Source organism: Chaetodon trifascialis, chromosome 14 (genome assembly GCF_039877785.1).
Source record: "Chaetodon trifascialis isolate fChaTrf1 chromosome 14, fChaTrf1.hap1, whole genome shotgun sequence".
NCBI classification, from domain to species: Eukaryota; Metazoa; Chordata; class Actinopteri; order Chaetodontiformes; family Chaetodontidae; genus Chaetodon; species Chaetodon trifascialis.
Window position 1 is genome coordinate 24,883,024 of NC_092069.1, and position 20,141 is coordinate 24,903,164.

The following is a 20,141-nucleotide window of genomic DNA, read 5'->3' on the forward strand; positions in this document are numbered from 1 at the left end:
TGTGTGCGCGATGACGAGAGCTGCAGGCTGGGATGTTGTCTGTAAACAGAGCTGCTCGTCCCGCCCCCGCCGGCCAGCAACCAAAAAACACCTGAACTGTTTGTCAGACTCCTCCTGTGCTCTTTGCTGCTGTGTCACAGTTGGATGTTGTGTAGCGGGGTGAGATGTCGCGGACGATGGACAAACCGGCTGAGACCCTCGACGAGGACCAAGTGTCCCGAAAGAGCAACGGGAAGACGCCGACCAGGCTGCAGTCGTTCAAAAACAGCTTCCGGCGAGTGGCTGAGAAGAGCCTGCTGTCATCCGGAGGCAAGGGGTCAAAGGTCACACCCAAAGCAGACGCTGGCTCGCAGCCGCCGCCATCACCCAGTGAGTACCGTCATGGCTGTCATGAAATCTGCTGTAAAATGGGATTTTCAGGCTGGTACAGTAACATGGGTCTCAAGGTCAGAAGAAGAGGAAAGGCAAGGTGAGATTTGGCTGAAATCCACCACGAGCTGCGCGGCGTCAGGAGGGGTCACGTGTCAGCACGTCCTGGAAACATGAGCCCATGTAAGATGGGAAAATTCATCAAATTCTCACTTTCTGCTTCGTATCACTGCTCGGCCTCAGCCTGCCTCCTCTAATTCCCCTGAAGTCAGCGATTGCCTACATTTCCCACAGTTCCCTGCAACACCCACCATGCGTGAACTTGTTGCACTCAGGTGTGGGTGATGCAGAGCGCGTGGGCGGAAAGAGGCACAGTGCAGAGAGCTCTGCAGAGCGAAGCCGAGCGTCGTTAAGGCGGCCTGAGAGCTGAGGCTGAGTCTGCTGGACATCCACTGCAGTCAGACGTCCACTGTGTGAAGCCTTCGACTCGTCTGTCCTCCGAGCCGGCCAGCTGCTGTTATCAAGAGCATACTAAGGCTGAGACATGTCCATCGAGTCATTGTCTCGATTTGAAGTCTTATCTGATAGTTCATTTCTATTTTTTGTGCTTTATCTGATCTGAAGTAGCTGTTTGAAGACATGACTTAAATCTCTCACCACTTTGTCACAGAATACATGTGATGACTCAAGGTGATAATCTTTATATGCAGCCTTCGATTATTTTAAAGGTCCAGCGTGGAGGAGAAATGGAGACAATATTCATGAGAATCATGTTTTTGTTAGCTCTTCCAATGAGGGAGCAGGTCCTCTTCCGCCATATTGCACCGCCATGTTTCTACAGAAGCCCGGAATGGACAAACCAAACAGAGTCTGAGGACAGCCTCATTTTTGTGTTTTTAGCTGCCACTGTAGGTGAAGGTCAGGTGCCGTCACACTGGACCTTTAATGTGGATCATTTACGAGTCTGATCTGACGTCAGGTGAGAGAAAATGAAAACAAACTGGTGTGACGTGCCGTCAGACAGCAGCCGTAACCTTCATCATTAAAAACGCTGCCGTGCGATGAAGCGTTGCTGCTTGTATCTCAGCAAATCTTAATTCCTTTTTTTTCTTCTGAGATAATTTTCTTGCATGTTCTGTCTGTTATCAGGGAGCAGAGCGAAGCGGGGACACTGCGGAGGCCATGTGGTCATGTCACGTTCACAGAAACCGTTCGGCTGCCAAGACATGAAACGTTTGACATGAAAATGACGTAAATGATCAAAGTAGCTTCCAATCAGTTGACTAATTGATCAGTGAAATAACTCTTCATCTGTGTAATGAATGGGAGTAACTTGTGACTGAAGCTGTCAGATAAATGTGGTGAAGCAGAGGCAGGAAGCAGTGTGACAAAGTAAAGTACAAGTACCTCAGATTGTACTTAAATCCTGTACTTGAGTGAATGTGGGTTGTGGTTTGTTGACGTCTGTGTTTGGAGAGTGATCACGTCCTGACGGGACCCTCCATCCTTCGTGCTGTAAGCCTCAGTGGGCTGAACGGTGGATGATTGACGCTTCTCTCCTTCGTGACATGAACTCTTCCTACACTCCGTTGTTTCCTGAGCGCTCGCCGAGCTGCTTCTGATTCTCAGCCTCGGCTGTTGTTCTGAAAGCGTCGCTGGATTTCTCAGTGATTCACAACCTTTTGGCCCCTGCTGTTTCATTTTAATTTTGTTCTAAGAAGCCAGAAAAGGAAAAACAGTCCAAATCAAAGACTTTTAGAAGAATAGATAATCATGTGAAGCGGCTTTTGTTTTCTTGTCGATCGTCTCGTTCTTGTGATGCAGAATCAGGCTTCATTTAGATCCACATTGTCTCGTTTTAATAGCTGCTAAAGTTCAGGAGTGCAGAGGCAGAGCAGCACATCATCATCTAAATTAAGGCTGATTGGACCGCGATCAGTCAGGCTTCATTTACTCCTCAGCAGATGTTTTCCAGGCTGGAGTCCTGCAGTACAAACTCTGAAAAGCAGTAAAAAGCAGAACATTTCTGCAGCATTTAGCAGGGTTACGCTCGTCCACTCAGCAGTGCACGTGAGGTCGTTTCATTTACAGAAAAGCCTCGTGGGTTCCCGTAAATCAGCGACCCTGTCAGCAGAAACGGGGACAAACTGCGACTTTCCCTTTTATATTGTGGAGCTGAGCCACACTCAGCTTTCATCATGACCTAATCTTTGCATTCCTCACTTGCTTTAGCTGTAGGTCAGCGGGAGGACGAAGCGCTCGCATAATGTAAATATGAGCCTGAAGAAAGTGAAAGGAGCTTAAAGTTTACTGCCTCTCGCTGGCAGGTCCGAGCTCCGGCTCTGTGACGTCTCCTCTGAAGAACATGAGAAGCCCTTTCCAGAAAAAAGAAGAAGACGCCGCCGACGCAGCTTCACAGAAAAGCAAAGGTCTGACGCGTTCAAAGACAGGTAAAGCAGTCATTTAACAACAGTTCCTCACATCAATAAGTCTCCTTGCTGCTCATATTAAAGCTCTACTGACACTGTTTTCTACATCTTTGATGCACATAACTTGATAGAACTTGAACAATGTGTGGACTCTTGAGGATTACGCTCATATTTGATTACACAAACTGTGGGCATTAACGCGGCTTCACCAGCCTCCACTCGCTTCTATACTGCAGCTCTAAAATTTCTCTTAATTGGAACAAACATGAAAAACAGCCCAAGACCAAGAATATACAAAAGAGAGGAGGGGAGTGTCCACATACTTTTGGCCATATAGTGTATTTAAAGGTACAATGTGCAGCTTTTTTCTCTTGAACTGCAGTCTTTTCCTCAGTTGAAGTCATTTCTGCCCCACAGCACCTGTCACCTGCCAAAAAAAAGACACCTGAAGGTAACGTGAAAAAGGAAATCTTATCTATGAGCATCTATCAGCAAAACTACTAAAAAAGGATTTTCACTGTAAACTAGGTGTGTTATTGAGAAGGGAAAGCGGCTGATTGACCTGATAGCGTGAACGCTGGCTCGGTTTAACGAGGTACCTGCCTGCCACAGAACCATGAATACTGTGATTGATCTCACCTGTGCAACACGGCAACATGTCAGCTGCAGACGGCCCGTTAACGTGATGTGATTAATGTCGGGAAAAAGGTCGTTATCAGGTGTTCCTGAGCGCCAAGATGGCAGCAGCGAGGCTCCTTCAGCCTGTGCGGGGTGGATCACAAAAACCAAACCACAATCCGTTAATTAGGTGGTTTTGGACATCAGGTTCACACCTGACTGCAGCGATGGAGGCCAATTCATGACTGTCTGTCATCTTCAGATCCCACCATGGCCGGCTTCAGTACCTCGTCCATGAAAAGCGGAGAGTCCTTACGTCGAAGCCTGAAAATCGGCACCAAGAAGAACAAAGATAAAAGCAGCAGAGACGAGCCACTCGTCCCCGTCTCCGAAAGCCCAGCGGAGGAGAGGAAGGAGGAGGAGGAGGCGGCGTGCGAGGAGATGGAGGAGGAGTACACACTGCCAGAATTACCGCACACACCACTGTCAGGTACAGTCTCTCTCACACCTGTTGCCTCAAACTGTTTATCCAAAGGGGCTTTCCGTCCCTCTGGCAGCCACACTGGAGGACAAAGCTGTCCTCTGTGTCTCAGGACATGCTAAAGGTTAGCGTGTCATGTTAGTAGCTTTGCGACATGTGTCTGTTTAGTTTGCAGAGTTTTCTGTGTCTGTCCCAGCCAATCAAAAATGAGCAAAGAGGTGGAGCGTGGGTGGAGCTGAGGTTGCTTAAGGCGGCTAGCTGTCACTCAAAATGGTCTTGTCCCTAATTATGCGTATTTTAAAGCTTTAATATAATTAAAATGAGTGAGCTATATAATAATTCACCCCTGTATAGATGAGTGGATAAATTAGCTAATTAGCTATAGCGACCAGAACCGTTTTTTGTTTTTTGTAAACATGTTTACTTCTGCCCTAAAGTTTGGCGTTTTAATATGGGGGTCTATGGGAATTGACTCACCCTGGAACCGGCCTCAAGTGGCCATTCAAGGAACTGGCTTCAGTTTTTGAGCCCCTGAAGTTGCTGCTTGGATAACGCATACAGTTAGCATTAAAAAGCTAATGTTTAACTTGTAATTTTAAGCATGTAACCTAATGTTTGGCGTATTAGCATGTTAGCGTTAGCATGTTAATTAATGTCACCATTAATCTTACAGTAAATTCAGCCATTAGTTTTAATGTTGTTTATGTAGAACGAGAAGATTTGAAATGTTGAACAAGTAGATTATTTGGCCTGTTTATTGATCCTCTATTTAATCGATGATACTGAACCTTTTTTTTAACATTTTCCTGGTGGATATTTTAAGCTTTTGGCATGTTGTTCTTTCATGACTTCAGTGTGAGGAGCCGGCGACTGTCCTTCAGGAATATCCTCATCTGATTCTCAGTTGCTTGTATTTGTCAGATTGTGTAGAAAAGTTTCGACGTGTCCTTCAGAGTGGGCTGTCCACCTGCTGAGTGTTGTTCCCAAACACCTTCCCGTCTCTTCCTCTGTCTGTACATTGGACGTTCTTCTCTGTCGTCCTCTGTTTTGGCAACAAAAGCAGGCAGAGATAGAAATCTCATTCCTACAGAGTCCTGCCTCAAACAGCAGTCACTGCTCTAACTGTTAAACTGACAGTCAGGAGTCATTTCTACTCATTTTAGGTTTGAGTTCCTCCCTGAGCTTCGCTGCTGTTCCTTTACGCTGAGTGTGTCTGTTGAGAGTAATCACACATTTCTGTATGAGCTAATGAAGAACAGCAGCACGTGTCCTTTTTTCACTGGAACGTTTTAGTTTTTTGTATTAAACTCTTTCTGGAGATTCACCGTCGTCTCTGTTGATTTCTCAGTGATGCAGATCAGTAAGCTGATCGAGATGGAGGTGCTGGAGGAGGCTTACCTGAACCTGCTCGCCCTGCGGCGGGAGTTCCAGCAGGAACAGGAACACTGTGGTCAGGACTCGTCCATGGAGCTCGCCAAGAAGGAGAAGGACCTCAGCCTCCTCTATGGAGACCTGAGGAACAAGATGAACGCCATCGTGCGCGACTCCAACTCTCTTCCTTCCAGAAACAAGGGGCTGCTGGTTCCCGTGGCCCGCATCATCCAGGAGGAGGAGAGGAGAGCCGAGGAATGGGGGGGGCTTCCGGGCAGCTGGATGGAGGCCTGGAAGGAGGCGGTGGCGGAGGGGGTGCAGGTGAAGGTGAAGAGCGTTCACCTGGAGCCCAGGGAGCAGAACGCCTCCTGGCTGGCCGTTCATCTGGGTCTGCTGGGTAAGGCCATCGTGGAGGACTTGGAGAAGGTGAAGAGGGAGCTGCGGTGGTCGTACCCCGCCAGCTTTAAAGTCTTCAGCACCTACGTGAAGAGCTACCACAGGGTCGTCGGGCAGCACCTGAAGAAGCTGGAGGTGCAGGTGACGGAGCAGAAGGATCTGTACGCTCTGCTGGACTGGATCATCAAACGCTACAAGAGGTCAGTGAACGCAGGCGGGAGTGGAGTCCTCAGGGTGGATTACGTAACGCAGATACAAAGGTTATTAAGATGACACAGTCTGACCTTTCACAGCAAATCCCAAGAAAATACAATCGACCGTCGCAGTATCCGCTAACACGTGCTCTGACAGACATTAAAAACACCTCAGTGAGCCTCACTGTTGTTCCTTCATCACCATGAACACACACACAACTCAATCACACACACACAAACACTCACTACAGCACCAGACGAGGATTAATCCGCCGCTGAAAATAGTCCCCAACAAAAGCTCTTTTTCTTTTCTTAACTTTTGTTAAAAACTACAGTGAGCAGCTGTGTTAGGAAATTACTGAACCCTTTTAAAACATAAAAATATGTATTTGTGAGCTGTTTTCAAAGATTTCGATCCCCTCAGCTTCCACCATATGTGCTTAATTCTCACTGAATCAGTGCATTTTTGCCTCCATTAAGTTTTTAGGAAATGACATGAAACAGGAGGAAGGAGGGGAATGATGCAATAAAGGTCTTCATCTGGAGTCGAGACATTTTGGCCACATGTCCCAGACTGATGGTGTCCCTGCAGAAAAGACGCGCTCACGGCCGTTGCAGGCGGAGACGTTTAAAAGCACCACAGCGAGCATGAAGACGAGGCAGCACTGCTGACAGCGTTTGTTGAATCAGGCCACAACAGACCGAAAAACTGCGCTCGGAACAACATTTGGGAGCCCAAAAATAAACAGCTGATCTGATTCTAAAAAAACAGGAACAACACTCTGGAGGCCAAAATGGAAAATATTAAATCAGGTCGTGTCCACGTTCCTCACAGATTCTGTGAAGCAGCATCCTAAAAAAGGCTTCTTTGTGCAGTAAATCACACACACAGCGGAGCAGACGCTCGTGTTAATAAGAACAAATCACCTGCTCTCAACCTGCATGTTGGTCGTTATTGAACTTTTTGAAGCCTCTTCTGCCGAACAACATGCTGCATTTACTTAGAATGACTTTCACTGTTTTCCCTGATTCAAAGCCTGATTCAAAGATAACGTTTCTCAAACGCCCTCACGCAGCGTCACAGAGTTCTGGTGAAATCTGCAGAGCTTGTAACCTGATTTCTTCGTTCGGCCGGCGTGAAGCAACACGTCTGCACATTCTTCAGATCGCAGCGCCGTGAAAAGTGGGTAACTGTGTCCTGTTTCGCCCCCGACAGCGAGAGGATCATGGGAAGTCCGTCCCTGCAGCCGGACATGGAGGACGAGAGCGCTGAGCTGCAGCTGGAGGACGACCTCCTGAAGCAGCTCAAAGACAAGTACTGCTGCAGAGTGAGGGTGAGGAGGGTACAGGGCCGAAGGTCCCACTGAGGACGCTGAGGGTCCGTCACTTGTTGGAAACCTTTGAGGATTTTAAACATTTTTATGGCCTTATTCCACCTTTTTTAGAGTATTTCTTCACCAGGATTTATGAGTTAAAGAGGCCCTTTAACTCTGCCCCTTTAGTCCTCCATGCTGGGAAATAAAACATTTATTTTATGTACAAGATAACAAAAAATCCTGCACTCAACCATCCATCCTTCTGCCAGCAATTTGGTCCTCAGACCTTCATCAGGGTAAATTCAAAATGGATTTAATTAATTTTACCTGATGAAGGTCAGGTTAAAAAATGGCTGTGGTCATAAAAAAAAGAACCAAATCAGACAAGTGTTTTCACCTTTTCGTCATTTTTCTGGTGTAAAATAAAAACATTTCTTTAATCAGCATCACTTTAGTTCACATTTCAGTCACAAAACCAGAACACATCTATAAAATCTGATTAGAAATGCAATTATTTTACTTGTGAGAGGTGAGCTTTTATTTTGACCTTCAAAATAAAAGCACAAAAGCCTCTCTGAACGCTTGTATATTATTATGAGCTCTTAGATTTACAGCGGCGTGTGTTTGCAGGGAAGAGGAGCTGGAATCATTTCTTTTCTCAGAGAGGGTCCTGTGTCAGCCTGAACTTCCTGCTGTGTTTGTTGATGCAGGAGGACATGAGATCTTCACTGGACAGAGTCGTTGAGCTTGAAAATGAGGAATTTTGGAGGGACTGCAGGCCTCCAGAGAAGGACGAGGACTTCCTCAACTCTCAGATTGATATGGACATCTGGACGGTAGGACACATGAGCTGATTCAGTTTGCTTTCATGTGGTCACAGTGAAAATCATGGTTTCTTAAAATATCACACATGTGCTTCAGTGCATTTGAAATTATATGTAAAAATAAAAAAACTTGTACGTATATTGTGTTTTATGATGAAAGTATAGTTAATGAAAGCACAGATGGACTCTTATAATGGAATAAATGTATTTAATTTTGCTTAAAACCATATTTGAAGGACAAATTCTACAATTATAATTCTAAATTTGGGATTTTTGCCATTTTAGGATAATTATAAAACAAGTAAATTAAACATCTGTATGTTAGGAAATGTATATTTGTTTCAAAGTATATGGCTTAATAGGCTTGAGTTTGTGTTGTTTTGTGTGTTTTTGTTGTTGTTTGATTTTCATCTCTTAAAAATAGAAAAAAAGTCCAAATTAGGTGAATTTAAAGGACTGATGGACATTAAGTTAGATGTAGACAGACAGTGATGTGATCCACCTTGATGCAGTGCAGGGATTCGACCATGTGGAGGCAGCAGAGAGCTTCATGTTGAGCTTCACCTTCATCTCTTTCGTTTGCTGAATGTTTTTAATGTTTTGTCTCAACAGAAAGTGAAGGGAAACGCTGTGAACGCTCGAGACATCGACGCTCAGCTGGAGCAGAGAGTGATCTCCACCTGCCTCGAAGAGCTGAAACAGTTTCCCAAGACGTATGTCAACACGGGGACACACTGAACGCACATGAAAGCTGCTTCACATCAGCATGCTGTTAGCTCTTAGCTCCCCTGTGCACTGTTAGCACGGCTGCAGACTGTTACAGTAACAGTGAGTCAGTCACATGTGGTGACACAACGATGAGTCCAGATAATTAGCATAAACTCTGCTGCTGCGCTGCTGTCCAGCCTCTTCTCGCTTGTTGTGGTTTTATGTCTCCGTCATGAGTCTTATTTGTCACCAACTCAAATGTTAATAACCCATTCATTATAAATTCTTTCTGCGTCTACAAGTGCTCTTATCTTGTGATTTATTAGTGCTGAGGTCAAAGGTCAGAGGAACCGTCACATGCTTTGGGGCAGAAAATGCTTCTTGGTGCACAATTAAGGACAAAACATTTTCATCAATAAGGTAGAAGAGGAAGTCAGAGGAATGAGGGGCACCCGCCCACAGAACTAACCACACCCAGCAGAAAGGGCATCTGGCGCTCTGAGCGTTAACCACGCTGTCATGTGACTTCCCTCTTGAGTAATGTCAGAATATTTCTTTCTTTGTAAAGCCTCTGAAGGTCATGTGTCCATCCTCTGTTGTTGTTTGTCTCAAAGACACAGAAAGTTTAGCTTCAGTTTCAGGAGCAGACCTTTATTATTTTATATGTTCAGAATCAGTTTTGTTTCAGTTTCTAACTTAATATTTTTGTTATTTATGTGTTTATTATTTTTCTGATCTGCCTCTTTAATGTGTTTTTTGTTTTTTTGTTTTTTTTAAATCTGCTTATCTTCAGGGCTGCACGGTGGCACAGCAGGTAGTGCGGGTGCCTCACAGCAAGAAGGTTGCCGGTTCGATCCCCGGGTCAGGCGGGGCCTTTCTGTGTGAAGTTTGCATGTTCTTCCCGTGCATGCGTGGGTTCTCTCCGGGTACTCCGGCTTCCTCCCACAGACCAAAAACATGCTCATTAGGTTAATTGATGACTCTAAATTGTCCGTAAGTGTGAGTGTGAATGTTTGTTTGTCCTTGCATGTGGCCCTGCAATCGGCTGGCGACTGGTTCAGGGTGTACCCCGCCTCTCGCCCATTGTAGCTGGGATAGGCTCCAGCCCCCCGCAACCCCGAAAGGGATAGGCGGTATGGATAATGGATGGATGGATGCTTATCTTCAGATGTTGTCATTATTTTGTCCACCCCCTGAAGGCTTGTTCTCTGTAAAGTCCCCTGAATTGTTGAGGGGCTTCATAGATAAAGCTGCCCTCACTGCATGCTCATGCATCCAAAGCGTAAACACCGCTTCAACAGGAAGTCTGTTGAGATGGGAGTTTGAAACCCTTTCATTCGTCTGCAGGCTGATTGCATCTCTCTCCTTCCTCCTCTGCAGGTTTGAGACGGGCTTCAGACGTCACTGCAGCGCTCTCAGACCGCAGCCTCATTGGACAGAGTATCACATTACCTACATCAACAGCTTCACGGCTTTACAGTAAGTCACATGACTTCCTGAAATTACCTGCAGTGAACTAACTTTCACAAAATATGCAACATGAAGCACAAACATGGTAAGAAAACTTCATCAAAGTATAAAACACAGTAAATGAGTGAAGAATACACAGTATTTCAAACAAAGCAGCAAGCATGCAAACATCTGCATCCATCACTATTATTATTATTATTGATTATTATTATTATCATTAAATCTGGTCACGGTGACCCCTGCACTGACCTCCAGTCAGGAGTTCTTAGGTTTAGATAAATTTATCTGAATGCGTTTCTTAACTGACGGGACACTTACGAGGTTTTTCTGGAAGTTTAATCCCTAACTGCTGATGAAGATGGTCAGGAAAAACCTGGTAAGCAGACCTGGATTTTTAGACTTCGCTGGTCAACTGGACAATTTTCCCTGTTCGAGTGCTTTTATTTTGAAGGCTGCCCACAATAGAAGCTGCTTATGTAGAAATCTGGAGAGTTTAACCTACTAATAGTGCAGTTAATTATTCGTTTAACGGCTTTAAACCAATGACTGGAAGCTCACAGATTCAGCAGGATGTTGTGAAAGTTAAAAGTCATGCAGAGCTTTTGTTTGCGTGACTCATCTCTGAGCTATTTTAGACTTCAGTGGGAGATTCCCAGCACTTGTGCCAACATAGTTTATATAAGATTCAGGCACAAGTAACATTTAGAGCAGAAACTAATTACATACCCAGTTACAATGAGGCCATGGCTCTTTAAGGAGTAACTGTGCCAGGCTTGGAGAGGCCCCCGCCTCACGTGGTTTCGGGGAATCAGGGCCGCGAGTGAGAAACGCTGCAGTTTTAAGTGGGGGTAAAGTGAAAGTGTTCAGATGAACCTCTAAACCGCCCCAGCTGCTTCTGTCTGTAGCAACAAATGCAGATGGCCTGAGGCGGTGCATTCAGGGGCATTCATACGTGCCGTGGGTTTCAGTTCTATTGTCCATGAGGGAGTGTGCGTGGAATAATGTGCAAGGCCTCCCATTAAAATGTGTGCAGCGTCCCCGCTTCAGACCTGAGCTGGGCTGCCTTATTTCCTGTCATCTCTCCCCACTGTTGCTCCCTGATCACGATAAGACAGAACTTTAACTGTTGTGCAGCAGACGCAGCACGAAGTAGGAAAGACTGCAAGTATTAAATATCAGTAAGACAAAACATGCACCATCAAAATAAGCATAACTCGCTCACAACTCATCTGTGTGCATGTGAATATATGTGCATGCGTGTCCATAACAGCTGCACGCATCGTCCCACTGTTGCACTTTGTACTCCGTCATGCACAGGAAGTCATAAAGTCTTAATGCTCGCCGTCCGCAGAGGGAGAGAGCGAGACTGAACAAACAGAGCAGAGCTGAGGAGGAGGCTGGAGACATGAGCAAAGACATAAGACAGAAAAAAGGATCCTGTGTTTCATTTAACAACAGAAATCTGAGGGAAACATGTTACACTGAAGGTTAACAGGTCAAAATGAAGCATCTGACTTCATTTTATTGTCTCATTTCCTCTTTTTTACTTGTTTAAGTGCTCTCGCTTGTTTGCTCTTGATGGGCTTTGATGTCTTGCAGTGATTTTCAGGAAATTGTGGACGATCACAGTGAGTTTTACAGTTTAAACACAGTGTGAGATAAACGCTGATGGATGTCTTTTTATCTTCATGCTGGGACTCGGCTCGTTGGTCAAAGGCTCTTTATTCTCTTTCAGCCTTCGTGTCGTCCTGCCAGCTACACAGTTTCAGTCTCAAACAGACTGGTGGGACGTTCCTGTTTCACTAGAAAGTAGTGCAGATGAAAACAGTCCAGAAGGACGTCCTGGATTATCCAGAAACTGGGACACAGGAAGGACACATTCCTCGTCCCCACTGAAATATCCCAGTAACTGTTGGAAGGGTTGCCACGACACTTCACACAGATATTCATGTTCCCCAGAGGACGAATCCTTGTGACTGATGCTTCCCGACTTTCCATCCAGCCGGACTTTGTGTTTGGAGCTAATTAGCAAGCGTTAGCTCGATGAGATGCTAAACTGAGATGGTGAGCGTTGCTATCGTGAGCACGACTCCTGGCCCTGTAACATGTATATTACTCTGTATGACACCACATTCACCAGTGAGCAGTGCTTTGTCGAGTTTAGTCCCGAGGTTCCCAACCTCTGGGTCAGGCCCCTGCAGAGGGTCACCGTGTGAATCTGAGGGGTCGTGGATGAAAAGTGGGATTTGCTTTTTGGTGAAACTTGAGAATTTTACCTCTTTGAGTCCTGTTACTTAAATAAACCCCCTGAAAACTCAAAACACCTGAATCACTTTCTGTAACTGCTTTGAACTCATGAATTGGTGAAACCTGTGACAAGGTTTTTTTTTTAAAGGGTCACAAACCAAAAAGCTGTTCAATGTTTGCATTTAAAAAAACGTTGGAAGTATTTTGTATGTAAAATCTTCATCTATATAGTATAAAGTACAATATTTCAGTGTGAAATGTAGTGGAGTTTAAGTGTAAAGCAGCATAAAATGGTTAAGCAACTAAAAATTGTGCTTAATTACAGTAAATGTACTTAGTTACCGTCCACCAGCACAGTCGCATTACTCACTGTTTAGTCACCTGTTACTGAAAAGCTGCACAGAGGTCAGATTCCACGTTCGACTTCAGCCGCTGATGGTTTTCGTGTCCTGCTGTTCTTCCTCCTGCAGGCAGCACATGGAGGGATACCGGGACTCGTGTCCGCAGGAGGTGGAAGGCTTCAGACAGGAGGTGAAGTCACTGATTGACAGGCTCCTGCTGAGCCTGGAGGACCAGTTCAAAGAGGATGTCAAGGTACAATTATAGTGTTTGAGGTGAAAGCTGAGTTCCAGCTTTCCAGTGAGTCTCCTCAGTCACAGAGCAGCCAGGTCCTGTTGTGGTTTCCAAAAGGGGAATTGAAAAAGGGATGCGCCTTTGCAGAACTTCTATTAGAAAACAGTGCAGCGATGCTTTCAAGCAAGAAGCCCGCTGCATACGGTTAAAAAGAGGGAGCGCAGGGACGTGAAAACGGGCTTTAAACCAGGCGGACTGAGGCTCTCACAGCAAGCTGTCCAATTTAAAGACAGAGCAGGTCCTTTGAGACTAAAACAGCCAACAGGAGGACATCATTTGTCCACTGTCACAAATGGCCATTACACAAGATTTAAGTACGTTCAGGCACACAAAAGAAGAGTGTCTGCAGGAAACAGGATGCAAAGAATGGTTTCCGTTCATGTCCAGCGATCTGCTCGGACCTCCTCCCCAACGGGTTTGTGTTGCTTTTATCTTCATCACCTCCACCTGTTATTCTGAGCAGCCAGCAAACATTATTTAAACACCCAGCAGTTACTGTATTTCTGTATTTAATACTTTATTTCCCAACGAAATGAGCTCCTGGGAGCGCTGAGGAAACCGATGGAGAGTCAGACAGTGAAGGCATCGTTCAGTAAGTGTTTGTGGCTCTTTGTGCTGCTTTCCAGCCGTACCTGCGCAGGATGATGACGAGGAAGTGGCTCACCAACGACGACGACTTCAAGCAGCTTCAGAGTCGCACTCAGCTGCTTTCTCAGCACTGCTCCCTCGTGAGGCCTCCACACAGCCAGGTGAGGAAGAGGAGGAGGAGGAGGAGACGGGCTGGAACTGACCAGCCAAATGGTTTTGCTTACAGGAAAGACCCCTCATGTCTCTCACTGATGATTGGTCACTCCCCACAGCGCTGGAGATGATCCAGTGTAGTTCCCACCTACGGTCAGAGGTTTTCTGGCATTTGCCTCATCTTGATGAGACAAATCCATCATCCATATAACAACAGACTGCCTGAGACAAGGAGCTCGAGGTTGGCAGATATGAGATTTGAGATAACGAGATTTCCAGCTAAAAATGATTTGATCTATGAGCTTTTTGGACGTGAGGAGAGGAAATCCTGATTTACTTTTCACTGACCCTCGTGGAAGTTCCAGTGACTCAATGCTGGCACCATTGTTTAGGGCCGGACGCTGCGACTGCAGAAGCCATTAAGGCGAGAACCCCGAGGGCGACAGGCGCACATGAATAGGTGGAAGTGGAGGTGTCAGCTCATATGATCTGATGGCTGCTGGTCATGTGATGGTCAAATAAAAACAAGCATCCTTCCATTTCCCCTTTCTTTGTGTCCATCCTGTTATTCTGCGACATTACTCCCTTTCTGTGTGTGTGTGTGTGTGTGTGTGTGTGTGTGTGTGTGTGTGTGTGTGTGTGTGTGTTTCCCGGCAACAGGAGTTCGCGGGCCGATTGCATTACCACGTGGTGAAGGAATACATCGGCCAGCTGATGAAGAACAACTACTCATGCAAGAACCGCAAACACGAGAAGGCAGCGGCGAAGATCCGTGAGCAGTGGGCTGAACTCAGAGATCTGTTTGAGGACATGGTAATCCACTGTTTGCTTCCCCCTCGACAGCAACAAACAGCAGCGTCTGCCTGGTCGTTTACGTCACAGTGCATGAGTTACTCCGTCCCTCTGCTCATTTGACAGATGTATTTACTGCTGCACAGATTGAGATTTTAGAGTTAAAAACATTCTAAATGTTAGGATTAAACCAGCGTTAATGGTCTCATGGCCCCTCAGATTTATCTGGTGACCCTTTGGAGGGGCCTGACCCTTAAGTTGGGACCACTGGACCAAACTATCTGAATATGAAGGAGTTGACACGAGCTCCACCTCGAGCAGCTACAGCAGTAATAGTGCATCAGACACAGGACGTCCCTCTGCAGAGTGAGTCATTTTGTACTCTCCAGTATGGATCCAGATCCCAAAATACCCTAGTCTGTGTTTCCCATGATGCAACTGAAAGACAGTTACAGCCTCCAGGCCCAACTCGAGGTGGATTATTGAACTTAAACTGACCTTTATGTGTGAAATTGGTGGAGTTCCCCTTTAAATGAGTGTGTTCAGGACGGTTCCTGGTACTTTTTGTTTCAGTATCACTTCGGAAAGTGTCACGACTGGCTAAGAAACAGGTTTATTCCAGATTTAGTCTTAACCATAGACTGATTAGAAGAAGTTGCCAACTGGACGTCATGCGCTGGTTTGAAAACCACCATTAAAGCCTCGAGTTTGGCTTGTAGGTTGTCGCCATCTTGGTTTTTTGAGCGACCGTATTTGGAGGACGGAGCTGGGCACCATCGGCTAACGCTAGCATGCATCTGTATTCATGTTAGCTGTGATATTAATTTGGATGCAGATTAGACAGTGTTTACTGAGAAGTAGTGTCGTTTTCTCATAGACTTCCACAGAATTGGACTTCTTTTTGCAACCAGTGAAGCTGCCCCCTGCTGGTCATTAGAAAGAATGCATGTTTAAGGTGTTTCGGCACTGACTTCATCCACTTTTAACATACAGTTTATGGTCCTGACAAACCACATTTTTCTGGTGTAAGATCATAAAGTTGTGGTCACAGGAAAAAGGTTCATGTCATCATAATCATATTCGTGGAGTAATTGGTTGAAAAATAAATATAAGCACCACTAAATCCCATTTTTCTTATGCTGCCTGGGTGAAACTCAAACTTACAGTTGGTTACGTTTTGGTACTTTCGGTAGCATTCGACCCACGAGTGGCTGAACTCTGCAGGAGACGACCTGAGCAACATCATCGGCCAGAGAAACAAGAGCGACATAAAGAACCACCTGCAGCCGATCGTGGAGCATTACCCAGACTTCAGGTGGGCATCGCAAACTCATTTAAGCCATCTAATCTGACAAAACTGCAGAAACTCCGTAAAAAATCCCAAAATGAATCATGGAAAAGTACATCTTTCTTTCACTGACACTTAAACCTGGTTTTAGCCAGAATCAGTCCACATTTCTTCCAGATCAGGTGTTGTTTGACGTACAGTTTGAGGTCATGACACCTGATTCATCACATGAACATTCAGCGACCTCGTGGTAAGACGATGGGATGGATTTCGGTGTATCAGAGGTTTTGCCCAGCTGTTTGTAGTTTGAACAGTTCCAACATGGCTGCTGTCAAACTTAGAAAACACGTGATGCATAGTTTGATCGGATTGATGGTCAGCTGGTTTATCCAGAAGCTTCAGAGGAGACCCCCGCAGGCATGAGGACGACGCAGGTTGTTGTTGAGCCTGTCAATGTCAGGCGGGCTGAGGACGGGAATTTCTCGTCCATTTCAGTTCAGGTTTTATAAACCAGCAAACACATGGAGGTTCTCAGAGAGCGGCGACGTGTCTGTGTTGAAAAGCAGCGGCTTTGTTGCGATAAAGCTGCCAAAATCACCCGGCTTTGAAAGAAAAACCATGAAGAAAAAACCCAACGTGACAACGTTTGACCAACATCCTGATTTTAATTTCCATTTGCCTAGAAAGTGTCCGAGTTCCCTCTTTCTAACTTTCTACTCGATGTTTAGATGAACAGAGAGTGGTCAGCAGATTAAAGCTGTGCAGAAATCCCCCATTTTACACTGAAATAAAGCCAACTGCGTGTGAATGAATGCAACCTGCAGAATGAGGAAGTGATGATGAAAAAACAGCAGAAAAAGGTGAAGTGGAGAGTATGTTTTAGTTACAGATTCACCGAGAACGGAGCCGTGATCTTTAGCTGCCTGCAGTGTTGACATGAAACCCCTGACGTGAATCACGAGGAGGCTCCAGTCCAAACACAGACAGACAGACAGACAGACACACGACCTCCGCAAGGTGATTCCCACAAGAGATGTCATCTGATGAAAATGAAAAACGAGCCTAAAACCCCCAACGAACTGAACGGTCTGCAGGGAATACGCAGTGCATTAACCAGGGCTGAAGCTGGGAGATGACCTCTGCTGTGAAAGCATGCATGACAAACAGCTGAGCAGCATTTCAGCAACCTGCAGCCACATGAGAGAAAGAGCTGAAAAACAGGAAAAACAAAACGATGAAGTGGTGATAATGTGCTGAGACTTAAATATTTCAGCATCCATTTAAAGAAAGATTTCATAAGACAGAGCTGCATGTTCCTCATTGAAAAGAGCTGCTTAAACTGTAATTTTCACAACATGAGCTCCACTCAGACCATGTTTCCTCCATCAGAGTCTCTTCAGAAACACTGAACAATCATCAACAGTGCAGAAGAAACAAAGTCTTCTCACCAGTTTCCTGCTCTGAAGGAAACATCTCAGCTCTTCATCGTGGGCAGCGAGACCAAACTCTTTAGAAACACATTTCTCAAGTCAAGACCTGAAGAAATGATCCCTGAAAGTATAGTCTTGGTTTGTCCTGGATGTTTCTCAGGGTCTCATGTGTGGAGACGAGGACTTTGACTCCTGGTGAGCTCCTGAGCTTCAGCCAGACGCTCCTCCTACAGTCATCACAGACACATTCATTCACGTCGATGTCAGACGTCGTTTCTTTGACATCCGTCACTCTGACATCTGTTTTCTGTGACTACAAACTTCTGTAACTGCTTTAACTGTGGACAAACTGACTAAACAAACATCTTCTAGAAATCATTTGTCCCCTTCGTTGAGCTTTAATCACTCAGAGACTCTGCAGTCTGTGCTTTAAATGTCACATTCATCAGCAGGAGCAGAGTCTGAAGCTCAGGAGCTCACCAGGAGTCAAAGTCCTCGTCTCCACACATGAGACCCTGAGAAACATCCAGGACAAACCAAGACTATACTTTCAGGGATCTTTTCTTCAGGTCTTGACTTGAGAAATGTGTTTCTAAAGAGTTTGGTCTCGCTGCCCACGATGAAGAGCTGAGATGTTTCCTTCAGAGCAGGAAACCGGTGAGAAGACTTTGTTTCTTCTGCACTGTTGATGATTGTTCAGTGTTTCTGAAAGAGACTCTGATGGAGGAAACATGGTCTGAGTGGAGCTTTGATCTGGTCTAAAATAAATGCCTGTTTTCAAAAGATCCTTAATGTTCTAAAAAAAATGCTGAGTTTGCATATTTTTACTTAAAGGAATTTCAATAATCTGCAGAAATATTCACCAAGATTTAAGTATGCAATAATCCCCAAATTAGCTACTGAAATGCAGTTATTTAGCAGAAACATTGTGTAAACACATCAAACTTCCTGTTTCCCTTTGACCTCCTGGATGTGTTTACTCTCACATGAAGTATAAATGTGGTCATTTGTGCATGAAGTTTGGTGAGTTGAAGGAGCTCCAGCATAGCTCCATCAGCTTCAACCTGAGCAGAGGTCTGATCAGCTGAATGGTAGCAAACACCTGTGTGGGTGTGCAGGACCTGCAAAGACCCGCCCACACAGGTGTGTTGACTTCATGCTGTCTGATTGGACCTCCTCTCAGAGCATCTGCACACTGTGGTTGACAGACGTCTCCTTCATTCCTCTCTGAGATCAGTTGCACTTGTTTGAGCAGGACATATTAAAACTGCATGATTTTATTGGAAGACAAAGATAAAATGGTAGTTAGCTTCTAGCTGAGCTCTGCACAACCTGAACCTGATTAAAGTCAAGCACAGGACAAAGATTTAATCTTTAAACAAGATAAAAAACTCCACTCAGACCATGTTTCCTCCATCAGAGTCTCTTTCAGAAACACTGAACAATCATCAACAGTGCAGAAGAAACAAAGTCTTCTCACCGGTTTCCTGCTCTGAAGGAAACATCTCAGCTCTTCATCGTGGGCAGCGAGACCAAACTCTTTAGAAACACATTTCTCAAGTCAAGACCTGAAGAAATGATCCCTGAAAGTATAGTCTTGGTTTGTCCTGGATGTCTCTCAGGGTCTCATGTGTGGAGACGAGGACTTTGACTCCTGGTGAGCTCCTGAGCTTCAGACAGACGCTCCTCCTAACAATGAAACACCTGAAAAACCTGTTGTTGTCATTGGTGCTTTTTCAGGTAAACTCAACTTCTGATGCACTGATGAATCAGGATAAAATAACTTAAATAAATGTGTTTTCTCTTCTTCCACCTGCAGCAAGAAGCACCTGGTTGCTGTTCTGTACTTCAGAGGCCTGCTGAGAGGCCGTGAACACCAGCTGATCCTCCAGACGCTCACAGACCTGAGGAAGAAACTGGGCGCCGGCGGCGGCGACAAGAGCCAAGTTTTATTTGGTGACATGCAGGTCACCGTCAACACAGACTGTCTGTCCAATCTGCCGTTCTCCTGCTTCGGCTTCCTGCTGCCCGACAACTAGTGCGGCAAGGTGGACGAGGCGCCGAGTGGAGGACAGGTGCAGCTCAGGAGGCGGAGCTAGTGACAGGTTTTCGTAGGTGTTTGGACACATTTTGACATAAATTAGGGTCCTCGCTCTCAAACACAGCCAGCTAAACTCAGTCCAGCTGCACAGATTCAGGTCCACCTTTGTCATTCTGCCTTCCTAAAAAAAAATCATTATTGTCAACAAATCCCATGAAAACCAGCAAATCTGCTATTTCCTCTTGTGTTAGTCATTTTTGTAAAAACCTACAGTGACCAGTTGTTTTGGAAATGACTGAGCCCTTTTTAAAGTTAAGCCATAAATCTGTTGGTTTGCGTCCTCAGTCAGAATCAGTGAGCTGAGAGCGACTGATTAGCACATCGAGAGACAAACGCATGGCTGGTTTTCCTCTTTTTATGGGATTTAGTGACAAAAAGAATTGAAGCACTCCAGCTTTATAATTGAAATGAAGTTTAAATAAAATAAAAATACTTATGTAATAATGAAATGCTGCGACCCAGCAGGCTGAAGGTGCTCCTGAATGTCTCCTCTGGCTCGCGATGGCAGAGGCGTCTCACATGTTTTCACTCACAGGACGTATTAAATGTGACGCATGCACTGAGGCACAGATTAAGTCCTTTCCAGCATTGTGAGCAATTGCAGGATTGTTTTCTGGGAAAGAAAACAATTGACCGAGGAATCTGGATGAAAGTCAAAGTTTTGGGGGATGAAAAGATTGTGAAACTCTCTGCGTGGATGAGTTGGAGCGCTCGGCAGATGTGACCAATCACA

General features: G+C 45.4%; 2 protein-coding genes and 3 non-coding genes across 5 annotated transcripts in view; 3 read left to right on the forward strand and 2 right to left on the reverse strand.

Moving 5' to 3' along the window:
• The window catches only part of LOC139342546 (tumor necrosis factor alpha-induced protein 2-like), a 45,560-nt gene that overhangs the window by 3,505 nt on the left and 21,914 nt on the right, over positions 1–20,141 (forward strand). The window lies entirely within an intron of this gene.
• On the forward strand, positions 165–19,363 carry exoc3l4 (exocyst complex component 3-like 4). The gene is made up of 13 exons (XM_070979641.1): positions 165–369; positions 2,697–2,819; positions 3,679–3,906; positions 5,246–5,864; positions 7,075–7,192; positions 7,885–8,010; positions 8,611–8,711; positions 10,087–10,185; positions 12,894–13,017; positions 13,683–13,805; positions 14,458–14,610; positions 15,783–15,904; positions 19,127–19,363. Exons 1-13 carry the CDS (start codon positions 165–167, stop codon positions 19,344–19,346), a joined length of 2,361 nt encoding a protein of 786 aa, XP_070835742.1. The 3' UTR covers positions 19,347–19,363.
• LOC139342838 (small nucleolar RNA U3) lies at positions 17,239–17,444 on the reverse strand. The gene has a single exon (XR_011603075.1). It is a non-coding gene; the product is annotated as a small nucleolar RNA U3 (small nucleolar RNA).
• Positions 17,846–18,052, forward strand: LOC139342823 (small nucleolar RNA U3). Its single transcript, XR_011603062.1, has one exon. It is a non-coding gene; the product is annotated as a small nucleolar RNA U3 (small nucleolar RNA).
• Positions 18,700–18,906, reverse strand: LOC139342818 (small nucleolar RNA U3). Its single transcript, XR_011603057.1, has one exon. It is a non-coding gene; the product is annotated as a small nucleolar RNA U3 (small nucleolar RNA).